This window comes from Anopheles gambiae, chromosome 2, assembly GCF_943734735.2.
Source record: "Anopheles gambiae chromosome 2, idAnoGambNW_F1_1, whole genome shotgun sequence".
Taxonomy (NCBI): Eukaryota; Metazoa; Arthropoda; class Insecta; order Diptera; family Culicidae; genus Anopheles; species Anopheles gambiae.
Window position 1 is genome coordinate 20,456,855 of NC_064601.1, and position 27,657 is coordinate 20,484,511.

The following is a 27,657-nucleotide window of genomic DNA, read 5'->3' on the forward strand; positions in this document are numbered from 1 at the left end:
GTTATAAAATAAGACAAACTCGACCCCATTGCTGTATCGCCTGAAGGAAGAAGACCTTAAAACCACCCACACGGATCGATACACCTGAAAGGAGCAGGCGCTGCTCGCGTGTGTAGCGGGTCAAAGGACACGGAGCGGTCGCAGGGTGAATAAATTCAGCGCAAGCAGTGAGGGACTGTTTTTACAACCGAACCTTTCAATAAAGCTCCACTCCAATAAAGGGGTCTCCATTGCACACGCTTTTCTTGGTGAGGGACGAACCAGAAAAACGTTGATTATTTTTCCTCTTTATGTGCCCGTAGCTTTCTTTTACGTTCCTTTTTTTTAAACTTGTGCTTTTTTTTTAAAGACAAGTCAACATGAAAAGCGTACTCCTCTGTTTTAGCACCTAAAGTGTGTATGCAATTTGCCAAGCAGAACGGTTTGTTTTTATTGAGCATCAAAGTGTGTATCCTTTGGGTCACCAAAAAAAAACCGCGAAGTACTCTAAACCGGAACAAGATAATACCAGCCCCCGCCACCTCTCGGTGTGTGGTTGGAAAGCTCAATTGGAACACTCCAAAAAGAAAGTGCCAGCACAAAAAAACGCTCCCTTCTCATTCTGTTCTCCTGCAGCTGTGAAGGAATGTGTTACTGTGCGTGTATATGTGTGTGTGGTTTGTCGGGTTTATGGGTTTGTCGATACGCACGGCTGTGACGTCATTCGAGCTGGCCGGACCAATCAACGCTAACCGATTCGGCAAACCTAAACTGGCCGGAGAAAACTCCGGCAACAAACAGGGAGGAAAAACCATCCTCCTTGCAGGACCTGCGCACTTTGCTGCAAGGATATGCGTGTTCGATGGATACGATTCAGTGAAAAACGGAGCATAGTGTGTAGTTAGCATGCTGGTGTTCCCTGGGAAACGGGGGGAGGAAAGCACATTACACTACTACATTGCCATTGCAAGGATAATCGTTTGGCTCGCTCTGCTCCTTCCTGCTTGCTCACAGGCACGCTCTCTTTATGAAGGTAGCTTTCTCTCTCCCGTTATGCGTGTGTATGCGTGTGGCTCTCAGTTGTATGGGTAGCTGTGGTGAATTTCCCTCGTATCTCGCAGCCACTTTTTGGGGGTTCGCTAGCACCAGAACGGCTGGCACATGGCTAGAATGTACTAACGTTCGCTGCGGACCAGATCGAACGCGGTGGTGGTCAGTATCCCCGGTGGTTTAGGTGTTTTTTTTTCTTCTTTTCTTTTTTTTTTGCTGAGAAGGTTTCTTCTGGTTAGTGAAGGGTGGTTTTAGCTGGGACTGTTTTAACCACCCAGTGGAAACCTTCTCAGCAAAGGTTAGGGCGCTTCGGTGGGACATATCGTGGGAAAAGAACGGTGTGTGTGCTCTGGAGCATCAGGACGAAATTAAATGGAAATAATGTAGCAAACTGTGAAAAAGTGCAACAAAAAACTCACGGCCAAAGTGGAGAATTCAACTCCCTTTTTTGAAAAAAAATTTAAACAATACTGTCAAATGTCAGCATTGCATTTGCCTTTTGATCTAGTACTCACTGGTTTTCATTTCTCTTCCTGTCAATTTGCAAACCCTCAACAATCCACAACGCGCGCAGAGCAATAGTGTGTGGCGGTGTCCTCCTCGCAGGCAGTGTTCGGGGCGGGGATATTAAATTCGACCAAAGCCGAGACCGATTTGCAGACAACCCACGGGTGGAGGTGTGGACGCAACCGGGGTAGAAAAAAATCACGGAAATTTCACCGATCAGTGTGTGCAGTGTGAGAGAGAGAGTGTGTGTGTGCGCGAGGCTTACCCGAAAGGCTCAAAAGGTGGTGCTTGTGTGAAACAAAAGAGAAGCAAATAGAAAAAGAGATCTTGCATTCCGGCAAGAAGTGGCCAGTGGTCAGCGCACAACCCAACCGAAGCGACAAAACAAGTGACCGTGGCGTCATCCGGCGACGGCGGCAGCGCACCAGCGGGCGAGCAAACGAACGCCCTGCTCTCCAAACTAGGCAGCTCGCTGTTCGGGGCCACCGGGTCGCCCCAGAAGGTGGTCACCAACATCCGTGGGTTCCTCTCGAATCGGCTGACCAGCGTTTCCATCCCCGACACAGGTAGGTGGCCACTGTACCGCTCCCTTCCCCCGGATCACCACCCCACACCCATCGAAACCTAAACCCTTTTCCTTCAAATCCCTTCCAGCGTACCGTTTTTATTTTCATTTCTTTTCGGGTATCTTCTTATACTTTTTTTTGTAAACCCGTTTGATTTCACATACCATCACGTTTCACTGAAATGGAGCTCAAAAGCTCGCGCGACGGTATCGTACACCGCGTAATGGGACAACGAGAAACAATTACGTAATTACATTTTCCCCTGAACGTGGAGCGGCAAGTCGGGCAGGACGCACATTGCGCTAGGGCTCGCGTGAGAACGAGGTCCTAATGTAATTTTCTTACCAAACTCCTCACCGAAGAGGCCGCACAGTGTGTGGGTTTGTTCGGTGTTGCGGCAAGTCGCAGGGATGCTTCTTTCCCTGCTAATTCTATTAAAACATCCCAAGTCGTTTGTGCGTCTTTAGATCGGTTGCACTCTAGGTAGGGTTGTCCTCGTACAAAAACTTACTCCCCCCAAACATAATTTGCCCCATCAACTCGTTATGGTCTATTTTGATTTTTTGGGGGATGGTGGAATATTGATGAGATAATTGCAATTTCAAGCCATAAACGAGAAAATACATGCAACTCTTAGCATTTTAGTCGTTTAATTTTTCCCACGATACAGCAACATTTTTGTGAATTTTCACAAACAAAATGGCGGCCAATTGCACGTTGAGGGGGAATCCATTTTTGTCTCCCACTCACACACATACACATACACATTGGACACGAGAAAGCTCTCATTCTCATTCTTGGCCCCAAAAAGCTTTTCGCTCCACATTTTACACCTGTAGTGGTATTTCCGTTTGCCCCTGTGCCAAGCAGCGACTCACCACACACAGCACGGATAGCTGGGGGATACATATTCTTAATCAAAGTGAGCCACGCGCGTGTGTGTGTGTTTGTGAGCTTGGGCATGGGAGTAAGAGCGGAAGAAGAGCGGAAGCTGAGAGGAAGAAGAGTAGCGTTTTCTCTCCTGAAGAGCCGTGTTTGATTCGTGTTGGTGTGCAGGTGTGTGTTTATACCGATGTGAAGCCGCCATCCGTCGCTTCATTGCATCTCGTCCGTGCTCACACACGCTTCGTGTAATCCTTTTTTCACTATAAACGTTACCTATTTCACGGATGGTTGGAAGCAGTCGCACACACCTGGCTTACTTCTCAGCAACACTTCACTTGGCGCTCCATTTTTTTGCACCTTTTTCAACACCACTATGTAAACTTCTTGTACGACGATATCCTTCGAATCGATGCGTTTTACTAGAGCCGCGAAGGGGCGTAGGTGTGTTAGTCACGTTGGCTAGTAATTTGTGTAGCAGTGAATGTTGGTTTTCATGGAGCAAAAAAAACCAATGTAAAACGAAACGTGTAAGTGGAGCGCATAGCTTCGTGGAATGGTTGCATAATAACATACTGCTAGTATTGTTTTAAACCATGATGATCAAAATGAAACTGTAGACATTATTCGAATGAGTGAATGTTGTCAGTCATAATTATCAGATGTCTTCAGGTTCCAAAGAACTAGTGATGCAATACGTTTGATTTTCAAAAACAATTTCCTAGCGTCATACAATTTAACGCCCCAAATACTACGAAGAGGTAATACTATCACCAAATACTATCGATCAAATTGTAAAAAATCAAACCAAACACGTTTTAACCTAAAAAAGGCAGGTTATATCATAAATAATTGTTTGCTCTTTTATGTGAAAAGTCGAATGGTGCGAGTTCTCTTGAGATTAATAGGCAACCATTTATTCAGTGAATACAATAGTCAGTCCCCCATATAGACAGTTTCATGATGTAGATTGTGATAATTTTATTTAAAAAAGGATAACGAAATCATAAGGAACGACAAGGTTTTTGAAAAAATATCGCCAATTCGGCTCTTAAAAGTTTTTAAAGTTTATTTCAATGTTTGAAGGACAATGTTGTGGTCATTCTAAATATACCTTATTTTGGTGCTCTTATATTGCCGTACGATAATTGTAAACACAAGGATTTTAATGTCCCAAAGATGCCATATAAACTAGGATAACTGTACCAGTTTTCGGCAGAATACTTCTAATATTTGGCGTAACGTCCTACACGAACATGCCGGCCTGTACAGGCTTTCGAAACTTAATTCATTACCACGCAGCCGGATAGTCTATCTTTGCTACAGAGGGACGGTCCCCTCTTTGGGGCTGGAACTCATGGCGGGCTTGTTATTGAGTCGCTCGAGTAAACGACTGTACCATGGGACCACCCCAAATGCTTATTTTTTATTTAAGACAGAAGAATTATTTTTCGCAAAACGTGACATTATGCATAAAGCGTAAATTTTTTTTCAAAGCACTAGTTTGAAATAGAAACATAGAAACTCGTATACTATGTTTCAATTTCATTTCAATGCGTGTTTTCCAAAATTTCAACTAAAATGTGCAGAGTCCATTGCATTAAAGCCATAGCTTGATCTTGTTGTTTGCCTCGTTCATAAAATATGGAAGATGAAGATATTTCAATATTTTTGTCGGTTTTAAGAAAGATCATTTGCTTATTTTTAATGGTTTGGTTTGGTTTAATGGTTTAAATCTAACATCTTACAGGTGAATAGGCCAAAGGTCAAGTACTGTAATCCAAACCCGCCATATTCACTTCAATTGGATTGGTTGGTTGTTCCCGAACAATCCGACATTCGATTTTTGCTCCCTATCAAAGCGATAATTTACCATAACGAATGTAAAATCCAAACACGACCGCAACTGCTTAAGCTGCACTGTGATCGAATCCCCGGCAAAGCCCCGACATGCACGCAACACTCGCAAATAACGAAAATCTCCCCCTAAAGAACAACGAACACGAAAACAACTTACAGCTTGCTACAGCATTACGTTCCGGCTTTCGTCTCGCTGGCTTAACTCAATTTCAGCGCCAGCTCGCTTGAAACGGTATGCAAACACACCCACCAATACCGCCACAGCACCTTCCGTACCAGTGACAATGATTAGGGCCAATCGCCCTGTTTTCCCTCGCGTTAGTAGCGCCGAGAAACAGGGATTCAGCCTACCACTTCTCTATCTCTCTCTCTCTCCCTCGGTTCCCTTTCGCCGGCAGTCTTCGGTTTTATCGCTGTTGTTATTTTAAATCCTAGCGAATAAAAACCCCGGGACGAAATGCGCATCCCGGGGCACCCTCGGGGAAAAACTCATTTTGTGCCGCTCCCCTTAACTTTAAGCAGGGAAAACTCCCCCCGCCATTACAGCGCACGGAGGACAACTTTTGTGCTCGCACGGAACATCGGCGCGTTACCATGGGCCACGGTGCGGCATTTAAGTTGCAGGGCAGCAGCACCACTAAAAGACAATGAAACGGGCACGGTGGGAGGCGATATTTCATCATTATAATTCCTTTATTATACTTTGTTTTGACATCACAATTCGTCTTGCGTTTATCACACCCGCACGGCCCGCTCGTGTTCGTGTCTTCGCCAGCAAAGACGAGGGAAACCCCGAGCTGCTTGTAGACAATGCCCGATACAAACCTTTATCCAACTGCCATTACCACTTGGGCAATGGTTTCCTTCGGTCCTACCATCCTACCCCACCCTAAACGCCCGTTCAAACCGCGAGAAGGGATGGGATTTTTTTTGTTTGGTTTGGTTGGGATTTGGGCAGCTTCTTCCTTTTGTCACCAACACACTCGCTGTGGTGTTATTATGATTGTATCAACCGGATGTCTTATCTAAACAACTGGGGATGTTTTACAACTGCTTACCCAACTGCTTCCTTCCCCAATGTTTGATGTATGTGTGCTGGTTTGTGTATGTTATCCTGTGTCTGTGTACGTGCGGGGTTTGTACGTGGGGTCTCGCCACACCAGCGCGATCGATACAACACTGCTAAGTGCTGCAAACGGTGTGGAAAGTGTGGAAACTTTACCAGATGCTGTGACACCCAGCCGCGCACGCCTACCCGTTCGATAATGGTTTGAATTTGCTGTGCGTCATCTGCGACCAACACGTAAAGTGTCTTTCGGAGGCGAATTTATCCCTCGACCCATGACACCATTATCAGATGATACCGATCCGCAACAGCAACAAATCATAATTCTCTAACGCAGGGCAAAAGATAATGGATTGGGAGGCTCGTTTTTTGGCTCGTTTGCTGAAAACCGGCAAGGAAGGTCCAATTTTAAACAAGCGACGAACCCGCAATGGAGCAGCGTCTAAATTGGGCGTTCGATAATGATATCATTTTTCTTTCAACATCACATCACCTTCCTCTCATGGTAAATGAAGTAATTGAGGATTGCCCGTAATGAACGGAAGGTCAGCAGGGACAGTCGATTTATTTGCTCGGTGTTTGGAGCAATCTGCTGCCCGGGCAAGGATGAATGTTTTCCATTAGCAACGTTTTGATGAGCTTTGCTTATTACGTTTTTAATTTTATTCTGTCCAAAACTGATGCCTTCTTGCCCGTGTTGGTTTTATGTTGTGAGATTGAAAGTTGTAATCATAAATTTTATTCTAAAGTGGCGTATACGTTTTATTTGATTTTCTTTACATTTAACATTGACTAACATTTGGTTCTGATGTGCGAAAAAGTGCTTTGCAATTTAATACCATTTCTCTGTTATGTCAGGCAGGTATAATTTTATAATGTTTAGAAATTCAAAAAAGCTATTTCTTCACAAATCAACTTAAATTTTCAATTTACAAAAACACGCACACACACACTTCACATTTGCTTGAATCCTCAAGCAAAGCCGACTTTGGCTTTCCGAGAACTGAAATATCGTTTCACAATTTCCTCTGCATTGTCCTACAGGAAATTTATCAATTTTCCTCACATCACTGAACTGGTTGCCCTTTCTGTTCACCTGTGAGCGCGGTTGCACTAGTTCACATTCGGACGAGCCCTTCAGCAATTCAGCCGCGTTCTAGAACCTGGAGGGTTGAAATGAATAGAAAGAAAGAAAATTAGAACTCCTCCCGCCACCACCACCACCAACTCATTTCCCTCCTTTTTTCCTGCGTTAGTTCTCTCTCTTTCTCTCACTCTATCTCGTAGGCAGCAATAATCGTCGCTCGTGTTGCGACCGAGCAACAAACCGTTCGCTACAGTTTCTGACACGACCCGACGCTGACGGGGCTCGCCCCTCTTTACGTGAGCCGTGTCAGTCACAATTGCAGATGGAAATTGTATTACAATTTTATACATTCCGGGCGCACTTGAATTTGAAAACGTACCCCCGGGGGAGATTACCGGGACATTCGGCAGCCCGGGCCAACTCTGGACGCGCAGGATACGAGCCTTTCAGCCTTTCCGCCTCCAGACCACACTCCAGACCAACCGGTCCCGGTTCCCAACGACGAGGGTTGATTTTTCCACCGCCACCGTGGATAGAACCCACCCTCGCTTCATTCTCCCGCCGGCAAAGCGGCTTCGTTCAGGCACACCGTACGTTTGCCCACCCGCTCAGCTCCATTCTGCCGGTAGGGCTTATTTCGTCCATATTTACCTTATGTTTTGCTCATAAAATATTCACACGAATGTTGTTAAATAATTCACAAACCATAACTTCTTCCCCTCTTTGGTTTGGTGAACAAGCTACACAGCACAAACCAGTCGCGGTCCCTTCAAAACAGGACCGAAAGGCAACCAACCGCTCCGGGGGCTGATGATAGAGACCGTACCGTGGCGAGTACGGCATTTTCTTTTCATTTTTTTTTCTTTTTGCTCCGCTGTCTAGGTAGGGTCGACGAATGGTAGGTGTTGGAGGGTTTGGTTTTGGTTGAATTTTTCCTTCAACAACTTCCCGGCGGGTGTACGTGTGTACGTGTGTGTGTGTTGTTTGTTCGCTCCTTTTTGCCGGAAGATTGCAATCGATTTTTCCACCTCTCCGCGGTGCACCTTTCCATGGGGGAGAATTGAAGCAAAGACCGGCGAGCTCGTTTTCTCGTCTCGGCTTCGTTTATCGAGCCAGCAGAAAGATTAATCTTAACACCCTCAAAAGAACACCAATTCTTCTTCGCACGACATCTTGCATCTTGCTGTTCAAAGCAAATAAAACGAACCCGTCGTAGAACCCGTAGAAAGGTCAATAGTTTACCTCTTAGAAATTACATCCGGCTGGCGGAAATGCAAAAGTTTTGCAGTTGACATTTATTTCGGGGCAAGTTTCTCAGCAATCATGAAAAATGGTTTTATCCATATCACGCCTTCCCCAAACGCCTACTGTCGGAGGGGTTGACTTTAAAAACATCCTATTAGAATGAACACGATTTCCATTCATGCTTATTTCGCTTCACGACCCCTTAATCGATGAATTGCTGTGAAGGACACTTAACCTCACTCGTGACTACTTAATGACGACCGACAATGTACCGTGGCGTCATTATTACAACCCTCTCTCTCTCTCATGCTCACCCACACACACACGCACGGTCATTAAGCACTCGAAAAACACTCGAGTACGCAATCAAAGGTTAAACTGTACTGCGACCAAGCTCTACAAAGAGAAAAGAACAAAACTAATGCCTCTAATACCCATACACACTGACACACACACACTGCAGCGAACTAAATAAGTACAATGCTGCCATGTTTTACGTCATGTTGAAACGCAACAAACAAAACACACACACTGGGCAATGTCATTAGAACGCCAGGACGAACGAGGCGGGTGAAGCGATCCTTGCGGGCTAGTTTTTCATTCAACCTTCTTAATGACGCTGGCACACGCAGCCACGAAGCGGAGAGCCGTTCGATTAATTCGACCCACACACGGAGGCCTCGTAGAATTGGAGCGAACGAAAAGAATATCTCACAACCAAGAAACAACTGGGAACGTTATGGCCCCAAGACTTGTAAGATGATCTGGGGGTTGGTTTTCCCTCACCGCAGGTGAATGTTTGCCGATGGAGAAGAAAGTTCTTTTTTTATTCTTCTACATTGAAGAACAGCTCTCGTAGCATGTCACACAAAAGAAAGGAAGAGTAACGCCTACAGGCACTCCAGGCGAGAAGGGCGAAGATTTACGAGGTCAATTGCACACATTCACTAAAGGTGGTTAGGAGGGAAGTGGCAATGTTAGTGTGCATCCTAGTTTCTTTTTATAGCACATCTTCGTGCTGTTTGTAGAAAACCTGCCCAAAAAAATAATCGATTTTTCTTACTGCTTATGTGCTCCGGAACGCGCCAGATGGTGTAACTCTCACGCGATGCCTAGCTCACCAATATCGGGTTTGTAACGCAGATAAACGCACACTTTTTTGTATTTTCCATCAATTTCATGCTTTAAAAGACTTCACAACTTGCTACAGAACTGGCACCGTACACAAACATTCAACGCTAGAAACAACATTTTGCTTTAAAGTTACCCTACCGTACCACAGACGCGGCTAGAAGAGCAGGAAAACTCAAATATATACATTTGCTTCCACGCACCCACCTCCGGCTCCTCCTGGCAGGTCTAACGTAAACGTGTCGGTTTATTTCCGTACCTCGCTCATTATCCTAATTGGGTCCAGCGTTACCGCCACCTTCCGGGCTCGGAACGGAACGGAACGCAACCGTGTAGCCGTATCGATCGGTTTTGCTCCGATTCCTACCCTACGCTCTAGCATGCGCGCGAAGGCCAGTGCCCAAAAACGGCGAGGGTTGGCGCACCTTTCCGAAAGCAGACGCCCTGGCACGCAGTTGCTGGCGTTTGTTCCATTCCAACGGGGGTCACACGTTCGCCAGGAACGGTCGTGCCGAGCATCCATCCACTTTCAATTGGATTAAAGCACCCCCGAAAACCAACCCGAGAGTGGTGTGTGTGAGAGAGAGAGAGAGACAGCCCACCACTTCCACAATCCCAACATGGGCGGTTTAATTCTGAACAAATATTTTCGCTAGCATCTCCTCCTGCCCCTGCTCGGTTGCCCGTGTACGTACCGCTTCCGGTTCCCGATGCCCAGTTTGCTGTGGCCATGCTCCCGGTTGCCATGCCATTTTGTTTGCCATCTCTCTTCCCTGCTCTGGTCCTGGAGCAAATACTACGCCTAGCCCCCCTGCGGCCGATGCGGAAAGCACGAGTCGCGCACGGCAGCACAATCAAACATCTGAAGTACCAGCCATCCAGCCAGCCACACACAGAGAGGGAGCTGCTGTGAAGGACGTCATCAACTGTCAGAGATCAAAGAGCTGCACCCTACCGTCAGCAAAGGGGGGAAGAAACTCGATACACACTCCGTTGCAATCCCATCGTCGGAAGGTCGGGAACGTGCACTTAAACCTTTAGTATACACCTTCATCTTCCTCTCGCCGTTTGCGTTTGCTGTTGCGTTTGTCGAGGTGTGTTGTTGTTGGTAGTAGTATTAGCAATGGGGATTACAAAATAAAAAAACGAGACACTGAAAATTGAGCCGGCAATTGAGCAACCGAGGCGGGCATTGTTGAGGCACATAACAACAGCAACAAAAAAACGTGAACACAACTGTACTGTTCATTTCGATTCGAAGGCAAAGCTGCTTAGTGTGGAAGGTGACAACCGGAAACGTTCCATTGTTCAAACACACACCGGCGCCGCAAGCAGGTGCAGAAAGGAAGGATTATGGAAAGGCGCCAATAATGCGCCACTTGTAGCAATTGCCACAGACAGTTTCTGTAATGACCACGAGTCGAGCTGTGACCGGAGAGCTGGACTGTTCTGTTCAGAAGTTTTTCTGTTTGGAAAGAACATAGAGAAACGAAGTCTTATTACGAAGAAGAATGTTCTGTATCTTGTAACAAAAAACAGCTTGTCTGTGGTTTGTAACATTCTATTCCTCTGCAGAAACAAATGGGTAAGGTGTTGAAATTTCCCATTAATCAAACCACACCTCCACCGACTATCATTCTCCGACCGAAGATGGCCGTACCTACAAGAAACCGAGGATTAGTGGTCACGCCAAAGCGTGTTGTAATCCTTCGCCCACACGCCCAGAACCATCGTGGATGGGCGACATGGATAGCGTCGTTCGTCACTAATTCCACGATCGATATCGATCGAGAACTGCCTGCTCAGCACACGAGCAGGCAAGATTTGCCGCGATGCTATCATCGCACTGTCTATCGGGTGTGCCCCAGCTACACTGGGTGACCGAAACGGTAAGACACGCGGGCGAAAGTGTAAGAACAAAACGGCTAATTTACTGTTTGCCCAGAAACGTGTAGTCAATGATGGTTACATGGCAAATGATTTAATGAGCCTAAGGGGTAACGTTACGAAGCCCTGCCGATGGCCGTCGACGCCGACGGCAATGAAGATGTCGAATAAGGGGATAGAGATGTGCAGAGAAGTTTGCCTAAGCAATCTGGGAGGGAAAACCCCCCCGAACGGAAGCGACCGTTTGGCTGTTGGGATGGTGGTGGTAGAGAGCAACGAGAGGGGTTTCGCTTCCAGCTTCTGGATTCACCCTCGTTCTCGGATGCTGCAACTAGAAGGAATAGCTTTCACCCTAACCGATCCGGTCCGAGCATTGGGCTAACTTTATTATTAGTCACGTTTGGGTCTATGAATAAAACATTCCTTGCCACATTCCACACTGCATTCCCTGGTTTGTGCCTCATCATCGTGGACGTCTTTCGAAGGTTCGAAGTTCCGTTCGAAAGCATCCCGTGCTGCCGGTGCTAATGTATCCCTCCGTACCTCCGGATATGTACAGAATTTGTGGAATTTGACCCAGATTGATGGTGAAATAAGGCATCGCTACTAGCGGTTTTGCATGTACCGTGTATGACAGGTGCCTAATTCAGTCATATCTTTTGGAAATCATTAGAACATTGCAGCAATTGGTGAGCAAATTCACTAGAGTAAAAACGGAGTTTGCAGAATTCCATACTGACAGGCACCATCATTGTTGTTGTGTTTAAGTGCACTAGCTCCTGGTTTTTTGTATCGTCGCCTTTTTGTCATCCCAACTTAAGAGCATACTCTGGTACCAGTAATATCCCCAAGGAGTACACAAGTGTGACCGAGTTTACTTTTCATCTGCTTGACGAGTATTGTGTGGCTGATCCTGGTGAAGTTGTCATCATCCCCTTAGCACGAAAGCAGAAAACCCCCAGCAAAGCAGATAAAAAGCAAACATTTCAAACGCGCAAACATCGTCCCCGTCCCGGGCAGGTTGTGCTGCTGGGAGCAAAGAGACATTCTCTTTTTTTTCGCTGCTCGTTGCTGCTCCGAACCGTCCCGCAGGGAATATAGCGAATAATGGAAGTCGAAGTAAAACAGGGGTGAATAAGCGCGCCCAAGCAGCGGACGCCCAACAGTAAAGGCATAAAGTCATTATGTGTGTTTTGTCAATAGCAAAAAGCACGTTGCTTGGGCGTATTTTGTTGCCACTATATCCTAACCAGGAATCAGCCAAAAACGGAAAACCTCCCTGTCCTACCGTAGGGGGAGGGTCGTACGGATGCTGGAAAATCGCTCTCACCCTCACGCCAGCGGGATGATAACCTTCGGGATTGTGCTCTTGGTATCCTTTTTTTATTGTCGTGCTCAAACACCAACCGTTCGGAGTTGCCAGAGCGATTGCGGAACATGGAAAGGGAAACAAATCACGAGGAGCAGAAAAAAACCAACCCGGAAACAATGATAGGCTTTGCTTGCATCATTATATGCTGATGCGCTGATATGGTTCCGATTCGGAAGCAGCCGTGGACCGTGAGCGGCAGAGAGCTCTAGCACCGGGGCGCGCTTGCCAAGGGGACCGAGATAATGAATAATGAGGGGAAATTTCAAATTAGATTTCGTGATTGAGCTGATATTTGATGGCAATCAATTATTTGGCCACATGCGGGTGTGGACGAATGACGCATTCCTCCCCTCCCGTTCTCCAAACGGCTGGAGCGTAATGAAGCCAATCGGTTTACCTTGACGGTTTTCGGCGTCTTCGCTCGGCGGTTTCGAGGTCTCTGAGCGGCAGAGGCCAATTTTCTAACGATCGGTTGATTGAGGAAGGACACTCCGAGCGCCTATAGACTCGTTTGGTGGTCTTGGCGGTGTAAGGTTACACTGGTGGATCAATAATTCGGGGTCGTGCTGTGGCGAACGTTAATTATGGACTATCGTCTCGGTGTCCTTAAGGCAAAGGGTTTGCTAGTTGTTTCGTTACACTCAAAGCTGTAAAGTGTAAAGCCAACAAAAAATCAGCATTTTTCAGTTGTATTTTTCTCTTTTGTTTTGAACATTTCAATTTCTTCCTGGTTTGCTGCTCGTTTTCCATTCTAGCTGTGTATCATATTTGGTTACAATTAAAAGTAGATCTTCTTTCCCCGTATTTCCAGCACACAAGTGCGGACCTTTTTGAGTTTTTACTCTACCCTTGACGTTTATCGTTTCCGGCGTACATGTTTTGGCGTACCGAATCTCCCCCTCCGAATGGCTGTATTACGATTTGCAGCGTAAGCCTCTCCGTTTTGTTAGCCTTTGATTTGTTTTGTTTTTGTTTGTTTGTTTCTTCTTTTAACAAAAAACCATCATGTTTCTCGATCGATTGAGGTTATACGCGGCCGATGACGTATGGCGACACTAGCAGACGTGAGGTAGCTGACCGAACTGCAGTCAACCGAACGAACCAACCGACCGACCAACCGACCGACCGACCGATCGACCTATCGCAGCCGCTCGCTTGTAATGGGTTGATTGTCAAATCATTACCATCACTTACATCTTCTAATTACCCAAACCAAACCGACCGGTCAGCCATTGCCATTACGGCCTGCCTCCCACCGTTGGCGGTGGGCCCCTGAGTAGTAGTTCCTTCAAAATTCAGAGTAATTTCATTAGTGAACCCATTAGCGGCGTGCTCCCCAACCCCCCCACTCTCCCCTCAGCGCACGTCGGCCATACGGCACAAACGCAGACACAGACGCGACATCCAAATACACCGGCTAAACGCAAGCAGAAGCTTAGAGATGTTTAACCAGAGCCTGGGAACAACTTCCGCAAGATCTTTGCTGCGTGGCGCATCCTTGAACAGCACAGAAACAACATTTTCGATCGAAACATAACACGAAAAAGCAAATGAAATGAAATGAAACAGAGCGAATATAAACGAAACCGGCCGCTGTATGTGTGGTACCGCTTGTGTGTGGAAAATCGATCGCAACAAACAAGCTCCCCGAACAAGCTCGAGTTCATAATTTAAATACGCGCGTACATTACACCTCCGATGGCAACCTTCAAGCGGTCGTCGAAACTGAACAGAGATGGTACGAAGCATTCACTTGCTTTGCCGTTGGTTGTTGATTTGTTTCCGTTGTCTTATGTGTTTTGTTTTTTTCGTTTTCCCAACTTTTGGTTCTGCTTCCGTTTCCTAAAACAATTATCCAAACCGATTTCGTTGTATTGTTTGTGAGATTTTTTTTGTTTTTTTGTTCGTTCGATTCTTTCGTTAAATCGCTGCTATTGCATTAAAAGTGATTGAATAAAACAAAAACACACTATTGCGATTGAACTTTGCCCCGGTGCGTGTGTCCCGTCTCGGGGACATTGCCACCTAAACCATATGCCTTATTTTTAAAAACAAAAACGGTACCGCTCAAATACCTACACAGTTAATACCTCCTTGCTCTTATGTTCAGTTCCATCTTGTCCGCATTCCTTTGGCGCACATCCAAAGTCCAGTGGCAAAGCCGGACAATTCCTTACTCCAACAACCTCGCGAAACTGCCAAGTTAAATCGAACCACCAAAGCAAAACGATTAAAATATTGTTTCTGTGTTCTCAAGGTTGCCGCCACCCCTTGGACAACGACTGTATACCCCCTGCGACGTAAGCCACCGCCGCAAAGCGCAAAGACACACGTCTGTTCTGTGTACATTAAGCGGAAGTCGGAGAAGAGCCCCCCACCCCCCATTATTGCAAGAGATGTAGAGAGAAGATGCGTAGCCCATCGCGTCGGTTGTGATCTAGATACGGGCCACTGACTAGAACACACGCTGGTACACAGACTCGGACACACACACAGCGCATCACACACGACATGCTCCAGCAGATGTGTGATCAACAGAAGCAGCAGCATCAGCAGCAGCCCGACCAAACCAGAGGTGTACGTTTGAGGCTGACATCGATCACGATCAGCAGCAGCAGCAGCAGTGCCTAAACACTCGAACACATACCCTTCTCTACATAGTAGAGGATAACAGGTGGATCTACCGGGTAAGGATCATCATCATACGTGCAGAAGTTCAGAGTAGAGATATACGGAGTCCAAGATCTCCAATACAGTAGTAGCCAACACCGGACAGGAAAGACGTAGCGCAACACAAGATGGCACCGCTACCGATTATTAATCTCGAGCCGAGCGAGGTGAAGGAGATCTTCTGGACGAAGGTGAAGGAACCGCAGTCGCAGCGCAAGCTGATTCTCGTCATCGTCTCGATCGCGCTGCTGCTGGACAACATGCTGTACATGGTGATCGTGCCGATCATACCGGACTACCTGCGCTACATCGGCACCTGGGGCCCGGAGGAACCGTACAACATGAGTGCGCCGACCACCGTCTTCACACCGCACACCCATTCGCACCACGGGCAGGATTCGGCCACCGGCATACTGTTCGCCTCGAAAGCGATCGTGCAGCTGATGGTGAACCCGTTCTCCGGTGCGCTGATCGACCGGATCGGCTACGATCTGCCGATGATGGTGGGGCTGATCATCATGTTCCTGTCCACGATGGTGTTTGCGTGCGGGCGCAGCTACAGCATGCTGTTCTTTGCCCGCTCGTTGCAGGGCGTCGGGTCCGCCTTTGCCGACACGTCCGGGCTGGCCATGATTGCCGATCGGTTCACGGAGGAAGCGGAGCGTACGAAGGCACTCGGCATTGCGCTGGCGTTCATCAGCTTCGGCTGTCTGGTGGCGCCCCCGTTCGGTGGCGCCCTGTACCAGTTCGCCGGCAAGGAGGTGCCGTTCGTCATCCTGGCGCTGATATCGCTGATCGACGGGTTTATGCTGCTGCTCGTGATGAAACCGATCAAGGAGCAGCTGGCCGACCGGCAGGAGGTGAGAGCCCCGTCCGTACCGATCTGGCGCCTGCTAATGGACCCGTACATTGCCGTCTGTGCCGGCGCGCTCATGATGTCGAACGTGGCGCTTGCCTTCCTGGAGCCGACGATATCGCTCTGGATGGAGGACAACCTGACGACGGACAACTGGAAGATTGGTATGGTGTGGCTGCCCGCCTTCTTCCCGCACGTGTTCGGCGTGATCATCACGGTCAAGATGGCGGCCCAGTACCCGGACAAGCAGTGGCTGATGGCGGCCGGCGGGCTCGCCCTCGAGGGGCTCTGCTGCTTCATCATCCCGTTCAGCTCGTCCTACATCATGCTGATGATACCGATCTGTGGCATCTGCTTCGGCATTGCGCTGATCGATACGGCGCTGTTGCCAACGCTCGGCTACCTGGTGGACATACGGTACGTGTCGGTGTACGGCAGCATCTACGCGATCGCCGACATCTCGTACTCGCTGGCGTACGCCGTCGGGCCGATCATTGCGGGCGGCGTGGTGGAAGCGATCGGCTTCACCGCACTCAACTTCCTGATCGCGTTCTCGAACCTGCTGTACGCCCCGGTGATGTACTACCTGCGCAACATCTACGACTTTAAGCACTTCGAGAACGAGGCGAACGTGCTGATGGGCGATCCACCGACGAAGGAGTACCAGACGTACACGATGCACGATCAGCAGATGGTGGGCGAGGAGTACAAGAACCATCTCGAGTACGGGCGTCAAACGGACGATGGCAACTACCAGCAGGAGACTAACATCGATCAAGGGTACTCGCAGAACGGTAGCTATCAACAGCAGCAGCAGCAGCAGGGTGGATATCAGAACTATCAACCGGGATATCAGGAACAGGGTGGCAGCGTCTATCAGCAGCAGCAGCAACAAGCCCCGAGACATCTTCCACAGCAGCCCCAGCCGGTTGCAAATCCCTTCCGACATGGGGAATCTTCAGGACAGCAGCAGCAGCAGCAGCAGCAACAGCAGCAGCAGCAACCGGCACAACCAAGGATCTCGAATCCATTCCGGCAGGGCTTCTAAAGCCGCAATGCTAAAGCGTTAAAGCGTCTGATCGTAGTGTGCCAGTGGCTGGCAGACGGTAGCGCCCCTGTAACGCTATCGATCGGTTAACTGTTGTTATGCTTCGCTTAATGGGGCTGTATTTAAGGCACATCATGGTGATCACCTCACCGTTTCCAGGAAAAGGACGATCTACGGCAGATCAATTGCTGCAACACGCATGACATATAGGACGAAACGACAGTATAGATCTAGAACCTAGGAGTAAGGTAATTCTCCGGTGGATACGCGTGCCGATCGGTCCATTGCCCAGGGGGATCCCACAGGTCGGTTCGAATTGCATCAATATCGTAGACATATCAACCACAAGCGTAACGTTCTATTCGGGTGCAAGGAGACGGCTTTCGTGCGGCATCCGTCCGAGATGGGCCGGTTTTGGCACGCGGCTCAACTGGAGAACATTTTAGTTGTTTACACGACTTCAGTTCAGCATTCTCACTAACATAAGACACAACCAAGGTAACGATACATATCAGAGCTTCGTGCTCGCCTGAATTTACCAAAAAGTGATATTATATAGTGGAAGAGTTATTATATCCCTTGTATTATTAGTAGTAGTATTAAGCGATGTGGCACCATCCGTATATGGCACCTGGCACCTGGCGCTCTGGCGTCTCGAGAGGGCATCGAGAGGGCATCAAACCCCTCCCGAGCATGCCTTCCCGCGAGAGACCCAGTGCCCAGGGGATGTACGTGGCGGGATCTCACTCACAGTCTCTAGATATAGTTTTAGTGCATATCAAACAGAAACAAAACATGCCTAGACACGTAAGGATTAGCACTCTGCTACGTTGCTGCTATTCAATTTTCCAAAACCCCGCCTATCTTGCACCTATCGCACGTACGCGGCGGGGCTGTACTCTGTACATTAAGTTTTCCTTGTACACCGCATTACGCAAAACGGGTACGCTCATCAATGAAAACACGTTGTTGCGTTGCGTTGGTTGCTGCAGGATGCGCTGCTGCAGGTGGAGCAGACCACCGCACCACCATGTGCTGGGGTAGGTTCCAGTTCCGGCAGCACCATCTAGCCGCCTCCTGACCTGAAAGTCTCTAATGGTATCAATTAAAATAGTTTACAGTTCGTTCGCAGTTCGGTGGCAGTAACCGGCAGCACCAGGGGAACCAGGAGGACCGAGGTGTAGGTTTTCAAAACCGCACGCCACTACTGCCCTTCCCGGTGCTGCTCGGTAACATGTGTAAAGTGAAGCGAAACACGAACCTATACTTACTCACGTATATCTATTACGGTATTACATTTACACACACACTTAACGAAATGGGTTAGTCGGAATGGAAGAGCGTACAAACCTTGGACAAAAGATGTATTAACGTTTTTCATATTTATCTTTCATACACGCTCAGCTATTGTGTAAAGTTTAGAAAGTCCCTCTGCCAGCTGAACAGCGCACCGAAAAACGAAGTCTATTAGAGTTTGGATGTATTATACACTGATCATGCTTTACAACTCTCGTCCTTTTACCTTCTCCCCCTCATGCGTCTGCGTACTATATCAAATCGAGAAGGTGGAATAGATTATAGGAACAATTATCACAATCATATCAGAGCGATCGGGCTGGCGGCTTGTGCCCTACCGTGCCAGCATTGTTGGAGCAGGCCGATCGTGTAAACGAATGCAATTGAACCGAGCAAATTAAAGAGCAACCAGCAGCAGCAGGGCTCTTCGGAGGACCGTACAGATAGGCAAACGATAAACTTTATCCCGTAAGACTGGCAAGTATAGGTGTGCAAGCAAATGCTACCGATAAATAGAACACGACTTCTGTTCACGAATCAGCGTATCAATCGTATGTATATTATTTCAGTTTTGCTTACGTCAAACGTTAAGCAAAGACTTTTTCTCCCAACCAAAGTTCACAGTGTATTTACTCTTCTTGCAAAGGGAGTATAGTTAGGATTGCGTTACTTTTTTTTACATTATCTTGCATCTCTTTCGAAAACATTCAAATAACGTCAACGTGCTCTTCTCACGCTCTGCGTGCTGCATCGTTTGCGTAAAATCACAGCGTACCGAATGTATCAAGCAAGCTTAGCAGGCTGTCGCAAATCACACTAGCATTTGCTATCATTGCTACTCATACTTGCGCCTGAATGGAAGAGGCGTATGAAATGATTTAATTTGTTTGTATATATTATCAACCGGAAGACGCAACCGCATTATCCGCCGGTGAGGTTACTACACCTCGCCCAAGCGGTTACAACGGTAACGACTCCCGGGACTCACACTAATCAACACAATTAATGCTAGTTTTTTAAGTACATCAGGGTATGGCGTGTTTATGTGCGGCGTGTGTGTGTGGTGTGCGGTGTGCTTGAGAGATCTGAAAGGATCCATCGGCACGGCATACCCGCATATCGCAAAACGAGCTCTGGCGTAGCCGAGGTAGCGTTGCCGCATTGCCCATTTGCTAGAAAAACCGAAGAAGTAAAACCGGACTCATCGTAAACGGACGCGAACGTCTACGGGTACAGAGAGTACAGACGAGGTTTTGTAGGCTCTGCCGTGTGGCGCGCATCGATACGTGAGCCATAGCATGTACCATAGTAGACGGTAGATCGTGAGACAACACCACGCAAGGCGAGAAATGGTGGTAAATGATCATTTGTAGATTACAAACTGAGCTGCAAAGCAATCTAGCGGCTCCACAGCACGACTTACTTTAGTGGTGTCCTGCGTGTTTGCGGGACTGTAATGTTATCCCCGCGAGGTAGTAGTGTTATTTGAACGATCCTTTCCAACGCACGGGAACGTTCCGGTGTCAGATTCGTTGCCGTACTCGACTATTATTCCATCTCACCATTCTCATCATCGTACGTGTAACGTGTAGCGTAACGTAAAGCGCACAAAGTTGTTGATATATCTGTTTGCGTTTCCCCTCCCTTCCTGTTTTCCCTCCTAATTCGTTACAGACGAGCTCATCCACTCAGTTCGGGATGTTTTTCGTAGTGTGGTGATAATGTCGCTCGTTACCATCACAACTAGATAGAATGAAATTCAAAATTCCAAAAAAATAGCAAACATACTATAAGCTCTTACGGTAGTAGTGACCAAAACAACAACAACAAAAAACCACGAATTAGACACTTAAGTATAAGTCGTATGTATTATTTTCGGAAGATCGTGGTAATCGGAGCATAGGTTGGAGCTTGTATCCTGCGGGAAGCATAAGATAAAGCGAAAAACAGAACAACTAAAAAGCAATATAATCAACCCACAGGCGCGAACACAGGAGCGTAAATTGCGACCCACTGAAGTAGTGTTAATGTCGCAAACATCGTTTTAGTTTCATGTGAATGATGTATACAAAAACACTGGGTAGAGCGAACGAATATTACAACTAACCTGTGCCTAGCTATATTTCGACCTGTTCAAAGACAATTTAGAAAATCAACAATTCGTTTCACATCAAAGAAGTTTAATTGTTTAGGGGGGAAAAACATAATTTTCTTTAATATGTTGCTATGTTGCGTTGGAGTAATGACATAGCAGAGAAAGATATGAATTTCGTTTTTTTTTTGGCAAAACCTTCGAAAAAAGCTACTGTAAATCGAATGATGCGAGCAAACATCATCATATTACATCGCCATTTATCCTAGAACCAAACCAAAATGCCAGTGTTATACCAACTACGACCATGCGTCGGCGTGTCTGATAAATGTTCTTCACTAACTAACTCGTTACAAGTTACAGAATCAACATCATTATACATTAATACTCCTTAACCGGGCGTCCCCTTTACACTGCACCAGTCAAACGTGTTTAGTGGTTAAGTGAAACCCCTGTATTGTTGAATGTGTAGTATTATTGCATTATAATCACGAGATGGATAAAAAAGAATGGAAGGCGTACAACAACATACTCAAAATAGTAGCGGAAATGAAAGGGAGAAACAAAACTATCCGATCTCTACACACCTCCAAACCGACACCGGTTTGGTCGGTGGGTGTATAAAAAAAGTATTATGAAAAAAAAAAACAAACATTTGCTTTGAAAAAGTAAGTGGAAATATAAATGAAACAAAAACACATACACACACAACATATAAATATATATAAACAAATGTACACCCCAAAACACACATACACATGTACACGACGGGCTATGTATTCCAGCATTAAATGTAGTATGTAGACAGTGAAGAAACTTTCAACCCAAAAAAAAAAAGTCACTTGTTAGTATGCAAACTTCTATAGTTAATATTGTAAAGTGTCCTATCTACGAACCTATCTAACGTTTCTCGAAGTATGTATGTGTGCATGGAAATGCTTTCGCAACCGTTATCATTGTTGTCTTCACTGAACAAAGATCCTGTTTTGTTGATAACAGTTTTTGTTTCAATTTTTTGTGGTTGATTTTTAGAAACAAATCGTTTCGTGGCACATAAACACTTAGTTGTGACTAATTATAAACTTATTGGTGAATTACTCGGTTCAATGGCCTGTCTGTCGGGGCCTACTGTTGTTTCTTATTGAGATCGTTTCTAAGTAGAAGATCATTTATTTGCAGCTTGTATTTATTTGCAATATTTGCACTTCTTCATACGTTCAAACGATCGGAACTGATTTATACACTCAATCTCTTAAGAGGAAGAGGGGTAGTAAACTCCCCTAAAAGTGATTAAGATGATAATGCCCCCTTTCGCCGATATTGTGTACATATCGTTAGCTTTCCATTCCAAAGGGAAATGTATGGGAAGAAGTAAACAAGAGCGATGGTCAAATGGGCCGGGTCATGTGTAATATTTACTACTACCTATTTACTACCACCACCAAATCCGTTAGTGTGTGCTACCGGAAGGTTCCTTCTGTTGGTTGATTTGCGTACTGATACTGAGCAAAACCGTCACTGCGCGAAGGTGTGCGCAGCGCTTGGACGCATGGACACAACGATGTTTTCTTGGCAGCTTTACAAGGCGGGAGAGGAATGGGAAGAACGCCGTTTGCACCTTCCTCCCCGCTTTCGTATGCATGGTAGTTAAGGAAGCCCAGTTGCTGAGATATGCTATAAACATTATTATTAGTAGCTAATTAAGACATTTAGTCGATAAAAGTCTCTGTACAATTGTGGGCAGGCAAATGGTTTGCTTTTATGCTAGTTTTACTTCGTTATCCCTCTTTCGTTGAGAATCTTTACAAGCAATTCTGCTGTTCTGCTGTTGGGTCGGAAACAAAGCAAAAGTGGGAAACAACAACAACAAAAAACCATAAAAAAGTTAGTAGAAACGTACACTCCACTTCAAGTAGCGTCAGGCAGGGTCAGCAGGCGAAATTGTATTGGACAACACACAAATATTGACCCACCATCCCCGTTCGCTCGCTCCCAAATTTTAGCAATTATACCAATCGATAAGCATAAGCATAACAACCGCATTATTGCGAAGCTACTATACACAACCCAACCCAACACGCGCGATTGTGTGTGCGCGTGTGCAAGGTGCATAATGATCTATATACAACAACAAACAAAAAAACATATTTAACTTATACACCGCTAAAAGAAAGCAAAACAAAACCAACAAACAACTGCAACCGAGTGAACCGAGAACATACATGGAAGAGAGGTTATAGGGTTATTATACTATTCAAAATATATACATAAAAATATATAGAAAAACAAATGAAACTTATGCATTAAAGCGCCGCCGTCTCAGAGCGGCCGGAAGAGATCCTTGACCTTGACTGCAAACCATTTTTTCGTTCCGTTTTTTTTCACATTCCGATGTGACAGTATTGAATACGAATGGATGCCAGGAGAAACACTAATCAGCAGCAAAATGATTGTGTAGTTATCAACACCTTCCGACACCCCCCTCCACACCGCATCAAGGAAGGGTGGACTACTTACACCCCCAGATCCCTAAACAGCGCATGTTGTTTTAGTTCTTTTTAAGCTCCCTCTCAAGTCAAATGCACCAAACAAATGCAGTATAGTAGCGACTCTACCAGGTACGCAAAGTACGGGAGAATCAATGCAAAACCAGCACACACCAAAACAACACAGCAAACATATCAATGGTAAAATATCACGTTCAACAACTGCAAACTTAAGATTACAACAACAAAAAACCAAACTTCGTATTAAGCAAAAAGATAAGCAAAACAGAGGAACAAACGAGAGAGAGAGAAAGAAAAACAAATAGAACAACAAAGCAACCCAGGACAGAAAATGGAAGTTAAGTAAACATAAACAACACAAAATAACATCCACAAAATGGTATAGTTGGTAATAGTTGTATTTTAATGGTTATTAAATCAAATTCAAACGAAAATGGCATGATGTGTATGTATGTGTGTGTGAAAGTGGACACGTGTTTCGAAACGGACTGGTTTGGGAAAGGGAGGGGAGCGGGGGGGGGGATTGATGTATGAGTACGAGGGGAAGTGCAGTGAGAAAGAGGGGGAATAACGATAGGAAATGATGTTGATGTTTGTCGAGCCAGGGAAAAGCTATTCGCTGGGGGTAAAGGAGTGTCGGTGAACAACCGGAGGAAGCGCTGTAAGACGAAGATGATGGCTAATAACTGAAATAAACATATTTAGTTCGACATTAAAATATAACCTATCTACCCGTGGGTGTAGTTTGAATGTTTTAGTATGATTTCAATTGAATTATGTTATGTTTTAAGACAATCAAGCTAGAGATGACAATGTGTGGGGCTAAGTGTACTGTTTCACGTCAAAGTGCATACTAGAGACATTTAGCGCCCTCTAATGGCAATTTTATGTATTACAGGAGACGGTTGATCTTTCTTGTCATATTCATTTTAAAATTAACATTTTGTTTAGTTAAAACGGACAAAAGCGTTTATAATACAGTATTTTATTGTGTATAATCATCCTTTTTCTTTAGAAATATGCAAAATTATTTACACTAATGGCTACGGCGAATCTAACCCCATCCAAAACAGTGTCCACGATTCATCGTATTCAACTACGCGAAAAACCTCAACTGCAATAATTGGTAAAGTTTTATTAAATCCACCCTCGAATGCTCCCAATTCTGTTGCCGGTGGCCGCCCCTTCTCTGAACACAAATCCCCCGCAACAGGAAATTATACCACCATCACCACCGCCCATATTATGTACAACACAGTACGGATGAAACCGTACAAAGATGAAATCCTTTTTGGATGGTCGTGCGTGCCCTTTTCTCAACTACCGGCACCAAATGAATAAATTAAAACACAAACCCACGGATTTCCCGTTCACTGTAGTACCGCCGTGCACAAAGCAGCAGCAGCAGCAGCGGATGTTTCCGGTGTGTACAAAAGAAATAGCGCCGCTTATCGTGCCTTTATAGCGTTGCCATTTCCTGCCCGTTGCTGTTGCTGGTTGCTGGTGAACATCATGGCAAACAACGAGCGCCGACACGCTTAATAATAAAGATAAATAATGCTAAATTGAAGTTTAATTAGGAGACACCGGTTTGGTTTACGGATTTTCGTTTACCAGGCTCTAATTTTGCTAGTTTATTTTTTAGTGTGTGTTTTTTGTTACAAAACATTGCAATGATGTTTTATCCTGCGACAACTGTTAAATTGCTGCGGCAAGCGATTTGTTTCGTTCTATAAAATTAATGTGTTCTGTAATTTGTGTTGGGGGACAACCAAAGCACCCCCCCCCCAAAAAACCCCTTCCGATCGATCATTTCGTTTGCATATCTGCACAATTGGTGGCACGTGCCGGGGTAGACCTTGGGCCCGATTCACCACGCTGCTCGCTGCCGGGTTGATGATGCTTAACCCCATTCAAGAGGACGGAACAAAACCGATTCTGTCACGCCATTAGCAATTGGGTGGAGAGGAGTGGAACAGACTCGACCGACCAAGAAATTCGCCCCGAATAAAACCATCACGCTGGCGGCACGTGCACTATTGCCGGAGTGTAGTTGCTTTGGTGGGTTTGGTTGGACACACTGATTATCCGATTGTAATTACGACGGGCACACGTGGGCGAGCGGGCGAACAATGCCACCACTTGACAAGGATAATAATAAAGCAAGGATCTTTTTTTGGTGTTGGTGGTGAGCAAAGGAAAGAAGAAACTCTAACAAGGTTATAGGGATGTGGAAATGGTTCGTTGGTGTTTGCCATTTTTGGATATAATCGTGGTTTAGACGTCTATTCATTATGATCGGTTGTAAAGATTCTACAACGTGTTGGCTTAAGATAAAAATGGATGGCTTCTGTCGCCGAAAGTTGCTCATTTTGTAATATTTGTAACATTAAATGTGCTTAAAACAACTTCAAAAACGCAACGAACAACCAATGTCCTTTCAATCAACCGCATAATCCGAACAGATGAAGGAAGAACTCTGTAGGAAGGATTCCTGTACTAATTGAACGAGACACAGACAGATTATTCAGTTAGTGGTTAACGTCTTGAAAGATGGGATGATGGAGTCTTTCAAAACTGTTCCTTGACAGTGAGTGAATGTTCCTTTAAAACGTTGACATTGGATTTGAACATCCAGGAGCCACACTACGAGTTGGTGTACCCTTAAGGTGAATTGACCTGGTTTAAAGCAAACCAAAGAATCATTTGCTCCTAACCCTTTAATGTTTTCACCATCATAAAAAAAGTGTCAAACACTATTTATGTGTCCCTTTAAAACACCCAGTAGGTAGACACGTTAGCCAGTCGAGTTTCGGGTTCGGGGCTACCAAGCTATCCGCCCCGTGTGTTAGCCACACAGAGCCGACGATAGCCTGAGAGTGTACAGTGTACGCATGGGGAAAAATTGAATTACATTAAACTCTGACTCGATTCTAACACCATTACGGGTTGCCGGTGTTGCCGATCTGCCTCTCCTGGTGCTAGATGATGAAGTTGATGGTCGTGAGGTGCTCCACACATGCGTAAAGTTCCCCACCGCAACATACCCGGGAAAGGATGCTGGACGGGAATGTTTTTAATAGAGTCGAACTAATTGGATCAACCCACGGTCGGCCGTGTATGATTTTTAATTGGACACGGTGTTGGTAAAAGGGTTCTTTTTTTTGCTCCTAATTATTCAATCACGCAAAAAAAAATTATGCTTCAGGAATTATGTTGTGTTGATGTTGAAATTTAAAAGCTGAGTTCAGTAATTTGTTTCTTTTTTATTATAATTTTGTTTAAATGTTAGCCTAAAATGAAGCAAAATATAATCTGCTTCTCAACGTATTGCTCAACGCATATCTTACAGCTCTGCTTGAATTAGCGTTTAATTAATTACAGTCGACAGTCGATTTATGTTTCCTTTACCGCGAGAAATGCTCCAGACATGCTTATCACAAATCATTTCTACAGCAACATCTACCATCGGACCAACATCCCATACCGTGTGCGACCTGAAGGCATTTGCCAGAACGCCAGAAAATAAGAACCATCACCTGTCGGTCGATTAACCGCCAGCCCGTACAGAGGCAGCTTACAGATTGAACTCGTTACATCCTGTCATTTGCAACGACGCTTATCCTCCCGTGTCGTCCGCTCCAGCACGATCCGTTGTGCCCACCACACCACCCTTGCAATTGCAGATCAAAAGACTTGCCCCCGTTCCTTTTTCGCTGTGTAGTGTAGCGATTTGTATAAAAATCGATATATTACATGCGACCCCTGCTCTGAATGCTGTCAACCGGATGGACAGCTTCCATCCGTTGATTCCGTTTTGCGACACGCCGGAAGCTGGTTTTGCTGGAAATTCTGGAAACCCCACCCCACTGGCAAGTCAATTCACGCAGCTTCACCTTTTCGAACCTTGCCAGCTAGAGTTGGCTGCTTGTACGCGTACAACATAAAAGCCAGACTACATGCTTTATTTATGCTCGTCGGAACGCAGCATTACCTTTCCTTCTGTTCGGGGCTTTTGTCAGCCCAGTAATAGCATTCAGCAGCAGCAGAACATTTGTAACAATATCTTAATTAACACTAATGGAATCCTTACTTCGGTGCCGAGCCGCGCCCCGATTGAGATTCTGTTGCCTTTTGCGGATGTTTTTGGCCGCAGTTTTCATCAAGGAATAACATCATCAAACCAACCAACCAACCCCACCAAACCAAAGTACGAGCGATAGAAGCCCAGAGAAAGTGCGAAAAGGTGAACAAACTTCTTCATTTTCACGTACCAACTTTGCGCTCCTTTTGGCTCGAATGGCGAAGAAACTTTTCCATTTCCCTTTTTCTGGTGCTGTTGATGCGGAGTTTTCCGCATCGTATTTCCTTACGGTTTACGCTTGGTGGGAAGAGGATGCTGTGTTGGTGTGTTTCTTTTCCCTGTATTTCTGTATCTTATCCTGAATGCTAGTGCTGTGTTCGAATTACGCCTAGCTGGTAAGCTAAAGTGTGGGAATTTTTAACGACTGTGCATGTTTGGGGATGGTTGTCTTAAAGATGCCTTAGTAAGAGTC

The 27,657-nt window shown here is 45.8% G+C and overlaps 2 protein-coding genes across 2 annotated transcripts in view; both read left to right on the forward strand.

Moving 5' to 3' along the window:
- Nucleotides 1-1,961: 1,961 nt before the first annotated feature.
- Nucleotides 1,962-19,313, forward strand: LOC1273594 (vesicular acetylcholine transporter). Its single transcript, XM_061647813.1, has 2 exons — nt 1,962-2,102; nt 14,890-19,313. The coding sequence occupies exon 2, from the start codon at nt 15,431-15,433 to the stop codon at nt 17,204-17,206; it is 1,776 nt and encodes a 591-aa protein (XP_061503797.1). The 5' UTR covers nt 1,962-2,102; nt 14,890-15,430; the 3' UTR covers nt 17,207-19,313.
- LOC1273593 (choline O-acetyltransferase) overlaps nt 1,968-27,657 on the forward strand; it is a 37,453-nt gene continuing 11,763 nt past the window's right edge. The window contains exon 1 of the mRNA XM_312586.6: nt 1,968-2,102. The gene's annotated coding sequence lies outside the window, so the exon portion shown is untranslated. The remainder of the gene's footprint in view (nt 2,103-27,657) is intronic.

What these genes read in the sequence shown, in the direction of transcription:
- LOC1273594 (XM_061647813.1), top strand. Translation starts at nt 15,431, where the DNA reads ATGGCACCGCTACCGATTATTAATCTCGAGCCGAGCGAGGTGAAGGAG.